Below are 13,044 nucleotides of genomic sequence, written 5' to 3' on the forward strand. Positions count from 1 at the left end.
CTTCTCCACGACGACTCTCTCTTCATCTTCCTTGTAAAAACCCCCCGCCCCCATAATGGCGGCTCCATTTCTTCATTCTCTTCTCCTTTCTCTCCCAACTCTTCACAACCAAACTCTCTCTCTTTCTCTCAATTCAAACCCACCACCATGCACCTGGCTTCACCTGTCCAAGGCCTCCTCGCCGCCATCGCCAGCTTCTTCTTCATCACTCTAATCTTGGCCGTCATCTTACTTTTCTGCAAAAAGACCCGCAAACCTGAAACCCGGAACCGCACCCGGGACTCCGCTAGGACCCAGCCCCACGCCGAATTAACATCCATCGCTACCTTCGATAGCGCCTCCTTTGACCCTTCTCTCAATCAAATCTCCATGGCCGAGCTCCTCGACGCCACCAAGAACTTCTCCTCCGATCTCATCATCGGCGACGGCAGTTTCGGCTTCGTCTACAAAGCCAAGCTCTCGAACGGCGTCACCGTCGCTATCAAGAAGCTCGACAAGGACGCGTTTCAAGGGTTTCGCGAGTTTCGGGCTGAGATGGAGACTCTCGGGAAGCTCCGGCATAGAAACATCGTTAAGATTCTCGGGTACTGCGTCTCGGATTTGGATCGGGTTTTGATTTATGAGTTTGTCGAGAAAGGAAACCTCGACCAATGGTTGCATGACACGGTGACGGAGAGTGATGACGTGGACGATACTAGACAGTCGTTTTGCCGGTTACCGTTAAGTTGGGAGACGAGAGTGAACGTGGTGAGCGGCGTGGCTAATGGGCTGGCGTATTTACATGGGCTTGAAAAACCCATTATCCATAGAGACATCAAGGCGAGTAATGTGTTGTTGGATTCGGATTTTGAGGCCCATATCGCCGATTTCGGGCTTGCCAGGAGGATCGACACGTCACACTCACACGTGTCGACGCAAGTAGCCGGTACGATGGGGTACATGCCACCGGAGTACATGGGTGGGAACACGGCGGCAACAGTGATGCTGGATGTTTATAGCTTTGGGGTGTTGATGATCGAGGTGGCAACGCAGCGGAGGCCCAATTGGCCAGCGATCGTTGACGGGAAGGAAGTTGGACTGGTGGAGTGGAGTAGAACAATGGTGGAGCAAAATAGGGAAATTGAAATGGTGGATTCAAATATTTCAAGGGAAGAATTGAGTGAAAATAAGGTTAAGGAGTATTTCAGGATTGCTTGTAATTGTACCAATGAGAAAACAAGAGAGAGGCCGGCAATGAAGGAAGTGGTTAAGGATTTGGAAGAATTGGCATCATGAATTTGGATTTTGTAGGTATAAAAAACATGCCTTCATTTGTTTTCTTGATAAGATTGTAAATAGTTTTATGTTTGCTTACAAATATTAAATAAATTTGAATTCCGTTCGAAGGGGTAATGAATAAATTTAACCAACGATGATGTGATTGCTTGAATATGATCATACGAGAGAATGTGTTAAAATTAGCTTACTTGATTCATGAAATGAACCTAAATTTAGATGGTTTATAAGTGTTTGGTGAGAAGAAATCTTTAGTATAACAAATGTATGTGCGTTGAACCAATCAAAGGACATCCTTTTGTTATCGGATGCACATTTCATAGATACTTTTGGTTATAAAATAAATCGGTAGCCTAATGTGAGGGAATGAATTGGACTCTTTAACAAATATTTGCTTAAAATCAAACTTATGGATGGTTAAGTCTTCAAATTTATTAAAATGTATCAACATCCAACAAAGATGATAAACTTTCGGGAAAGAGAAGAACTAAAAAATTCCTTTTTTTTGTGTGGGGGTTGTTGGGGTGTTGGGGGTCTATTTTTACAAGTTTGTGTTTGTCATCCGTGCTTTATAAGATTACAAAGATGAATAATATCTGGTAGATTATTTAAAAAATGTTATTCTAAAAAACTATTTTAATTTGAGTTGAGTTGGATTAAATCGAACATGATGGGATTTTGAAAATATGTTTGATATAATAACTGAAAATTATATTAGAGTTTGATAAAATACTGAAAAGTTGTTTAGTACATTTTTTGAAAATATTTTCTAAAAATATTTAGATTATTTTTTAGCTCCCTATATTTGTTAATTTACCTAAACACTTCTCACAATAAAAGTTCAAAAATTAACAAAAATACCTCCACCCACCGAAGCCGCTGTCAGCCATTGGCCACAACCACCAGATAACAGCTAATAGTCGTCGGAATGGTGTACGACCGACTGAATCTGATTGATCTTTAGTCATCGTCAACAGCCAAATCTAGCCAGAATCTGACCGTCTATGGCCAGACCATGGCTGAAAACAGCTAGACGCCGATCAATCATGTGCCGTTCTAGCGCCGACAAACGATGGTGGTCGTCGTTGGCGATCTTGGGTAGATTAATTTTTAGAATGGGAAAAGTAAAAGATAATTGTTTTTAGTTGAATAAAATTGGAAAAATGTTTTGAATTGAGTGGAATAGTATAATGATGGGTCCGTTTGTTTTATTATTTTGAATATAATTTTGAGAATAATATTGGGTAGTTACATAGGGGAGTATTACGAGGTAAAATTTAAAAATTTACAACAAAACCCCCTAGGTTTGCTAATTTAACTAAACACTCCAACATATACAAATTTTATAAAATGACAAAAACACCCCCACCCACCCACAATGCCAGATTTCGGCCACCACCGTCGGAATCTAGCCGAAAAATGGCATTACGACGTAGACCGGTCGGATAGAGCGGGTAGGACGTCGATATGACATTTTTCCACCAGATCCACCATGGATCTGGCCGAAAAAGGTCAGATCTACTGCCAGATCTGGCCATCAATGGTCGCAAAAGTTCAGATCTGGCCGTCAGCGATGACCATATCTTTGGTCGTCGCTGACGGCCAGATCCACTATGGATCTGACCGGAAAAGGCCAGATCGGTGAATTAGTTAAGGTCGTTTGTAGGCCGTTGTAATAGATTTCAGCTACCACCGATGGTGGTTGTCGAAATCTGGCAAGTATGTGTAGTAGGGGTGTTTTTGTTAATTTTTAAACTTTTTTCTGAGGATATTTTACTTAAGGGGTCTAAAAAAAGTAATTAAAAAAATATACTAATATTTTTTAAATAACAAAATAAATAAGTATTTTGGGAATAAAATTAGAAATATAGATTAAAATAATAAGCCAAACGAAGCCTATGATTTCTCAATTGGGCTTTCTCAGTTGTAAGTTGTAACTGTAACCACAAAATTATATCTTTGCATAGCATAGAAAATTCGAGTAAATATTCTCTCTTTGATTAGATGATTTTCTTTCGTTTTCTCATTTGTCCGAACAATTAAATCAGATAGTAATAAATGTTGAACAGTCTTTCAGTGATCACGTAAGTAATTATTCACTACAACGGATGTACCACGTAATCACGTCAGAATGCTCATGTGGTACATCCACTGCCACATGGCTTTTAATACTTGGATGGATGTGCAACATCAACATTCTAGGTGGTACTTACGTTCCATCAATAATAAATAGAGGGACTAACATTTTCCCACGCAAAATTTAGTGTAACTACTTTTGCCACCCATAAAATTTGAAAAAAACATTTTCACACCCATCGTTAAATTCAGACGTTATTTTAACAGCAAAAGGGCATTATTGTCGGTTCACACAATATATATTATAGGGTTAATGTTGCTTACACCCCTAATTACAAACACATAATAATTACCTTTACCAACTTGAAAATTAGCCATTTAAACCCATACCCTCAATTTCTATAATTACAATGGAGGTTTCACTTTTAATATACGTGTGTTTCTAAAATAATTAAAAATTGTATCTATTATTTTTAAAAATTATAGTAATATTTGTTAATTAAATACAATAAAACTTCTCTATAGTCATAATGATGGGGCCAAACTAATTTTGGGTGCGTTTGTTTTGGTATTTTGGATAGTGTTTTTGAAAAAGTAAGAGTTTGGTGGTTATTACGAGGTATAATTTGAAAATTAACAAAAACAACCCCTTAGGTTTGTTAACTTACTAAACACCCCTATAATAAAACATTGAAAATTAACAAAAATACTCCCACCCACCCATTAAATACTGACAACCAGCCACTATTGCCAGAGGGTGGCCAAAGTTGTCGTATCGATGCACGACCAACTGGATCTGACCGGTCTTGTGCCAATATGGCATTTTTCAGCCAAATTCATCGTGGATGTGGCCAAAAAAGGCCAGATCTATGGCTAGATCTAGCCATTGACGGCCAGATCTTGCCACGTTTGGTTGTCAACGAAGGCCAAAGATATGGCCGTCGTTGACGACTAGCTACGGCCAAAGATCTGGCATTTTCAACCACATCCATGGTGGATCTGACCGAAAAAGGCTAGATCGACGCACTACCGACCAGATCCAACTGGTAGTGCGCCATTATACCAGATTCCAGCCACCTTTAGGTGGTGGTGGCCAGAATCTGGCAAATGTGGGTGGGTGGGGGTATTTTTGTCAATTTCTAAATTTTTTGGGGTGTTTAGTTAAATTAACAAACTTAGGGGGTCTGAAATAATTGAATAAAATATAATAGTATTTTCATAATAAGGAAACAAATGTGTATTTTGAAAATGATAGGAATAGGATAGGGAAACAAACACACCTTTTATTATTATAAAGAGGTTATAACCTAATAGATGTGTAATTGAAATAATTATTATTTTGACTTGATTATAAGTAGTTCAAGTGGTATATGGGTAAAGTATGCACTACATTAATAATTAATAAATTGAGCATGTCAAATCCAATGTATAGACAATGATAAAAGAGATAGACATGGTTTCATGCCAAAAACTTTAAACATGCTTAAGAATCTTGAAATATTTTGGCTTCAACAAGAAGGTGTCCATGCTGGCGAGTTATTATGTATCCGCAAGTTAAAAGATATGGTAACAACCTAAAACATAAATCATTGTCCTAAACAACTTTAGATAAATGAAGATTATTCCTATATAGAGTATCACATAGAGAAAATTCTACTGTATTTATAAAACTACAAGATAATGTTTCATTAAAATTATATATATTTTATCAAATTTTATACAATATAATTTCCAAGAAAAAAGGAAAAAAAAAACTAGAAAATTACAAAAAAAATAAGAAAAATCTGGAAATTAAAAAAACTGAAAAAAAAAAAAAAAGTTGGCTAGAACCGCACTCGGCTAGGTGCAATTTGGCAGAAATCCCTGAGTGTGACTTCAGCCAACTTTTTTTTCCACTTTTTTAATTTCTTTTCAAATTTTCATAATTTTTTTATTTTAATAGCTGTTTCTATTTTCTATTTTTATTTTTTTATTTTATTAACCCTAAAATTAATATAAACCAAACTAGAGGTGAAAAATACATTTAATAAAGTTTGGGTGGGAAAATGTTATTCTCAAAGTTTATGGGTGCGAAAGTCATTATGGAAAACCTAGGGTGGGAAATTGTTATTCACACTAATTAATATTGTATTCTTTAACAAAGAGGTACGTGAATATAAAAAGACAATAATAATTATGAAAAAGTTGAAAACAAAAAAGAAATTATTGGGAAGATGAAAAATACAGGCAAATTCACCTAATGCCTATGCCCATGACTGAAAAAGTGTAAGATTTTTATTCTGAATATTTGTTCAAAACATAAATAAAAATAAACAAATATTATTAATGATGCATATAGTATCTTCTTTCCTCTTATTAAAACATGCAAGTGGAATTGCTAAAGAATTTCAACATATATATAATATTCATAGTCACAAAATTTATTATTAAATAATTAGCAGTTTTGATTCCTAACACAATATTAATAGAAAATGTAAGAAAAAAGTAGCAGCCCAATTTGCAGTTAAAAATTAGGGCATGATTTCAAAGTTTGCACATTCCACCCACACAAAAATATTTAAAATGAATAAAAATTCCTTGGCATGGAAGAGAGAAATAATGGAATGCATAATTTGGTAAACATTTTTTACAATTATTTACTACAAACAACAAACAGTCATGCACTTTACCTAGTCTCTTTTGAATAATACTTTGCGTACTAATGGATTTTACTAACCAGTGTACTAATTTTTGTTAAATTCACACATAGTACTCGTACTATGCGTATGATATCCGTACTATGCTTTAAGTTAGTACACTAATTAGTAAAATCTGTTAGTATCCGTAGCATTACCCATCTCTTTTTGAAAACAATGAAACTTTTTAATTATTTAATACATTAATATTTAATAAATCGAGATAAATTACCTAAACAGACAAATCATCAACATAAATTGGTGACATTTAAATATTCTTATTCTCCATTATTAGACAACTATATACATGTAATCTCTTAATAGTTATAATGATGAGATTAAACTAATTTTATTACTATAAGAAAATTATAATTGAATAGAAGTGTAGTTACAAAAATTATTATTTTGACTTAATTACCCTTAATACAAGTGGTATAGAGGTCAAATAATAAAATTATTAATTGTTATAATTAGACAAGAAGAAGAAGAAGATAATCTTAAGTATAATAGTACGGAAATACATAAAATTTCGTGTCAAAAAACTATAAATTAACATGCTTGAGAACTTAGAAATATTTTAGTTTCAATAAGAAGGTACCATACTAGCAAGTTATTACGTATCCGCAAGTTCAAAGATGTGGTAACAACTCTAAAATACAAATTATTATCTCAAAGAACTTTAGATAAATATTTTATTTTGGAAGAACGACATGTTCCCACCCAAGGTTTCACGAAATGACACTTTCCCAGCTGCTAACTTTCAAAACGACACTTTCCCACCCATCGTTAGGATCTGTTAATAAAATCTTTTAACTGACATGATATAAACAGTGTTAAGACGAAAAAACCCTTCACTCCTTTTCTTATTTTTTCTTCCCTTTTCTTCTTCTTCACCTGTTGAGAGTTTTCAAAAGACGTGTTGATTTTCTCTATTTCCTCATCAATCGAAATCTCTTGTGAACGACAATCGAAATTGCAAAATGCTTTCTCACCTCTGCAATAAACCAATCAAACCAGAGTCTTTGTCATAAATTCTTCCAATGAAGGCGCATTGACACTAAATAAATAGGTTATTAGTACTGTGATTGGAGCATACCTATATATGTAAATATCTTTACCCTCCAATTCCTTGTGGCAAGTGTAGCAGAAGCTCAAGAAATCAACAGAAGGATATGAAGTGGTTGAGCTCTTTACCCCTTTAGTTTCCTTCACTTCACCTTTGCAAATTTTGTTCATCGACTGATTAGAGTGACCTTCCAAAATGCAGTCCCCATAAATAAATTAAAAAAGAAATAAAGCTTGATACTTTCAGCTTAGGTAAGTCATCTTCGAATAATAATGGTACAGATTCACTTGTGTTTTTAAATTGTTGATGCTTGATTTTGACACAAATGATTCGCACATGCAAAGTCCTAAGCTTATTCTTAGAAATTACACGTGAATGATTCATAAAAAGTGTTTATGGTGCTGAGATGATATATATTTGTAGAAACATAAATAAAGGATTGACAAGAGAGGTTTTTATAGTGGTTCGGATGCTTAAAGCAAATCCTACATCCACTGTTATTTTATTATTCTCTGACTATTTCCATGATATTGCCTATAAGGCGTACAAAGATGGAGAAATACTTTATTTATAGAGAAAAATAAGTTCTCACATGCCTAACTCTCATATGCCTAACCTCCCCTTTTACGAAGAAAGGTGCCCAGTTATACACATTTGAGGTCAATGTAATGAGTGCTTTTGCAAGTTTCCTTGACACATGGAGAGCTCTCATTCGTACTTATCTTAAAATGAGATAGGGTTGGTATAAAATATTTTTGAGGCGGTATGGGCTTGACAGCTAGTACACTTTGTCTTTTAGGTAGAGCTGACATCAGTGTGATTTTTTAGGCATAACAGAACCCCCCTAGTTTTTGGAATGTGTAATTGCACTTCAAAAACTCATGTCTTAAATCTAAATGGCTGTCGCATTATAGGTTGTAGTCTCAAACTGAAGAGCTCAAATAATGTCTGGTGTAATCGGGTGCTGAGAGCTAGGACTGTGATCTGAGCGGTTGGAGTGATTCGAAGCTGAGCGCGATTTGATAACTGACATAAAATGTCTAGTAGATAAATTGCTAACGTCAAAAACCCAAACGCACAACTTAGAGGCCTTAAACAGACAAGCCAACTTAAAATAGCCATAACTTTTGATCTGGGAGGAGTTTTGGAGCCCGTAAGATATCCACGGAAAGCTCGTTCCGAGCTCTACGTCGTAGAAATAAGGGAACCCAACTAGGGCCATTTTTGGGGCCAAAATCCTCCATTTTTGAATGTTTTAGGGCAGTTTTGAGTTTTCTACGCGTTTTTCCTGACGTTGGCAGTTGGTCACGATCTGAGAACTAAGAACTGATGTGATCTGAGAGTTGAGAACATGACCTGAGGCTGTTCGCAATCTCAAAGCTAAGAATTGATCGTGATTTGAGAGCTAAAAGCCGATCACAATCTGGTAGAGGCTTAACCTGAGATCATAAGGAGCTCAATCAGAGAGCATAAGAAGCTCGATCTAAGATTATACAGAGCTCAATCTGAGAGCATAAAGAGCTCGATATGAGATAATAAGAAGCTTGATCTGAGATCATAAGGAGCTCGATCAGAGAGCATAAAGAGCTCGATTAGAAAGCACGAAACTTGATGTGAGAACACAAGGTGTTCAATCAGAAAGCGTGAGGCTTGATTTGAGAATACAAGAAGTTCGATCAGAAAGTGTGAGACTTGATCTGAGAACACAAGAAGTTCAATCAGAAAGCGCAAAGCTTGATTTGAGAACACAAGATCGGCGATCTAAGAGCTCGGAAGAGTGATCTAAATGATCTGAACTTGTGTTCTCAACGATCTTGATCGCGCAATCTGAGAAATCAGGTGTGTGTGATCTATGATTTGACCACATGATCCGAGAGCTAAAGATCAGAGCGATCTGAGCGTGCGATCTGCGTACGCGATCTGAGAGCTATGATGCGTGCGATCTGAGAGCTCTGATGTGTACGATCTGCTATCTGACCATGCAATTTGAAGCTAAAGATCAGCAATCTGAAGCTGAAGATCAAAGTGATCTGAGTGTGCAATCTGCAATCTGACCACGCAATTAGAGAGCTCTGATGCATGCGATTTGCGATCTGACCACCCGATCCGAGAGCTCTAATGCGTGCGATCTGCAATCTAGCCACATGATCTAAAGCTAAAGATCAGTGATCTGAAGTTGAAGATCAAAGTGATCTTAGAGTGCGATCTGAGATCTGATATGAGATCTGATCAAGTGATCTGAGAGCTATGATGCGTGTGCTCTACGATCTGACCACGCAATCCTAAGCTAAAGATTAGCGATTTGAAGCTGAAGATTAGAGCGATCTAAGCGTGCGATCTGCGATCTGACCACGTGATTGGAAAGCTATGATGCGTGCGATCTGCGATCCGAGAGCTTTGATGCAGAACATGTTTTAGTATTTTGACAATAACTTGAGCAGTAGACCTCAGATTCAGATGATTGTTAGACTATCGGAAAACTAACTCGAAAGGATACAACTCTTGTGTTTATCACATCACTAGATTCAGACTTTATCCTGCTCGGATCTCTACAACAGATGATGCGCTTGTTGGAAAAACATGGAAAGCTGATATGAATCACGCTCTTCCTCTAGCGCCAAACTGTTGATGCTTCATTTTGACACTAATGATTCGTACGTGCAAAGTGCTAAGCTTACTCTTAGAAATTACAAGTGAATGATTCATGAAAAGTGTTTATGGTGCTGAGATGATATATGTTTGCAGAAACATAAATAAAGGATTGACAAGAGAGGTTTTTATAGTGATTTAGTCGTTCAGATGCTTAAAGCAAATCCTACATCCACTGTTATTTTATTATTCCCTTACTATTTCCATGATATTACTTGTAAGGCATACAAAGATGGAGAAACACTTTGTTTATAGAGAAAAATAAGCTCTCATGTGCCTAACTCTCATATGCCTAACCTCCCATTTTACGAAGAGAGGTGCCCATTTATACACCCTTGAGGTCAATGTAATGAGTACTTTTGCAAGTTGCCTTGACACATGAAGAGCTCTCATTCGTATTTATCTTAAAATGAGATAGAGTTTGTGTAAAATATCTTTGAGGCGGTATAAGTTTGACAGCTAGTACACTTTGTCTTTTACATAGAGTTTCTTTAGGCATAAAATCAATGAACAAACATCAATGTGATTCTTCTTCTTATTGTTTCTTTGTCTCTTTGTCTTTTCACCCATTGTTTTCATTTCTCGACATTGCTTAAGATTGGTCCATTGTCATCCACAAACATTAAACAATTTCAAAAATAGAAAATAAATAAATAAAACATTATGTTTTTGTGAGTCTTTTTTCATCAATATTTTGTCTTAAACTTCGGCTCTTCATAGAAGGTTGATTTTGATTTTTCTTCAATGAGGCTTTCTGTACATTAAAGCAGAATGCTCAGTGTCTCTCTTTCGTTTCATTTCCTTACGATTTGATCTTTCGCGGAAAGTCGTCACACAAAATAAAAAAACAATGGATGGAGAAGGAGGTTCCACCGCCGGATCTTCTGGCTACTACTCGGTTTTGAGATTAGAGTTCTTTATTGTGGGTGGTGGTTTTTGAAGAAATGTCATCGGACAGGTTTGCAAAGAATCCAAGGGTGGCAGGGGAAGCGAAACGACAATTTCAACAAATCCAGGAAGTGGCGCAAACAATCTCACTCGGTGACGGCAATGAGAAGGCAACTAGTTTATATACAAGAGATAAAATAATGTAATTGCCCTTTAATTGTATTTTGAATTTACTATAATATCCTTCTTTAGTTAAAGTTAATAGACGATGGGTGGGAAAGTGTCGTTTTGAAACTTGGTGGGTGCGAAAATGTCGTTTTCCCAAACCTTGGGTGGGAAAATGTCGTTCTCCTATTTTATTTCATCTTAAACCTTTAATGTAACATAACACATATTTTTTGTAATATATAGATAATTATTACTATGTGGATGCAAGTTCCTTAAGATGGAACTTAGAAAATTTATAACTTATTAGAATATGAAGTTTATTCTTATTTATAACTGGTCTAAATTGGGACTAGAATTTTTTTATAATTGGCTCTATTTTTATTTTATTTTTTAAAATTAATATAAACCAAACTAGAGGTAAAAAATACATTTAATAAAGTTTTGCTGGGAAATATTTTTCAGCCTCATTCAAAATTATAGAGTCAAATAGTAAAGGGTATTAGTTTTTTTCGTAGCTTTACCTTTGTCAAGTAATAGATTCAATTGACAGAGATTAACGATTGGCGGAAAATTGTTTTTCTGAAAGTTTATGGGTGGGAAAGTAATTATGGAAAACCTAGGTAGGGAAATTGTCATTCACTCTAATTAATATTGTATTAATTTATTCTTTAACAAAGAGGCACGTGAATACAAAAAGACAATAATAATTTAAGAAGAAAACATATAGAGTAACAAAATATATTATTAGATAATAAGTAGTAATGTCGGGGAATATTAATAGAAAATTTAAGAAGAAAGTAGCAGCCCAATTTGCAGTTAAAAATGAGGGCATGATTTCAAAGTTTACACTTTCCACTAGAGCTGACGGTGGGCCGTGTCATGACTAAAAATTCGAGGCTCGTCGTGCCATTGGTTGTGTTGTGCCAAGGCCCACAAAAATTCATGCCCTGTCATACCGTCTAACCCACCAAATTTGAAGGCCCACAGCACGACCTGCTATATATCGTGTCGTGCCTTGGGCTGTGTCGTGAGACGGCTCGTGTGTTTTCTAAAAATTTTTAATTTTAATATTTATAAATTATGGTAATTTTGATTTATTATTAATAACTATTATAAAAATATTTTATATGTTATATTTAATGACATTTTGTATTTATATTAATTAAAAATATATAATCATTATGAAATATAATAAAATAATAAGATATTGAAATATTAATTGAATTTCAATACTTTTTATTATTTATAAGTTATAAATTACAAATACAAACTTAAAAATTAAGATTAAGAATCATTATACATCTTCACTTTCATTAATTTCTAAATTTTTAAAATCTTCAAATAGATCTTCAACAACACAATTTTGAAGCTTGAAATGTTTAATTTTTTTAACTTTTTATAATTTTTTATTTTTTTTCGTGTCATATCGTGCCGACCTATAGTAAGGCCCGCATAATCATGGGTCATGCTATGTCGTGCTTTTTTTAATGCCATGCCATGGGCTGATACAGCCCACGGTCGACTCTACTTCCACCCACACAAAAATATTTAAAATGAATGAAAATTCCTTGGCATAGAAATGTAGGTCTACACAAGAGAGAAATAATGGAATGAATAATATTCTTTACAATTACTTTCTCCCACTAGGACCCTTAATTTACTGCAAACAACAAACACTCATACACTTTAGTTAATCTCTTTTCGGAAACAGTGGAACTTTTTAATTATTTGATACATTAATATTTAATATATCGAGATAAATTACCTGAAGGTCAGCATAAATTGGTGACGTCTATATTTTTATAAAGCACAAACAAATGATAAATATTCTCATTCTCCATTAAAAAGCATACCAAAAAGAAATTATGAAAAGGAAAATTACAAAATAGAAGATAATTTTATCTTTTTCACTTTTTATTTACTTTTTTACATTGAAGAAATTGTCAAGAGAGCAATCAAAGCAAATCTTTCACGATCTTTGTTCAAGGAATTTTTACTAAGCACCTTGCCTAGGTTAAATCAATTGAACTATTTCTATACTAAAGACTGAAATATTTAACATCATTTTCATAATTTTGTTCTTATCCCTGCCACGTTGTTGGGTGATGTTACTCCATATTAACCGTCGGATGATACAAATTATTTTGTATTAGGAAACACCATGGTTGATTCCTTACATAAAATACTATAAAGAAAAGAGTAAATGACATTGTCCCACCCAAGGTTTGGCGAATCTCCAAGTTCCCA

At 35.0% G+C, this 13,044-nt stretch overlaps 1 protein-coding gene across 1 annotated transcript; it reads left to right on the plus strand.

Moving 5' to 3' along the window:
• The first annotated feature begins 128 nt into the window (after positions 1-128).
• Positions 129-1,381, plus strand: LOC116109343 (phytosulfokine receptor 2-like). The gene has a single exon (XM_031395572.1). The coding sequence runs from the start codon at positions 148-150 to the stop codon at positions 1,273-1,275; it is 1,128 nt and encodes a 375-aa protein (XP_031251432.1). The 5' UTR covers positions 129-147; the 3' UTR covers positions 1,276-1,381.
• Positions 1,382-13,044: the final 11,663 nt, after the last annotated feature.

This window comes from Pistacia vera, unplaced genomic scaffold, assembly GCF_008641045.1.
Source record: "Pistacia vera cultivar Batoury unplaced genomic scaffold, PisVer_v2 Contig118, whole genome shotgun sequence".
Taxonomy (NCBI): Eukaryota; Viridiplantae; Streptophyta; class Magnoliopsida; order Sapindales; family Anacardiaceae; genus Pistacia; species Pistacia vera.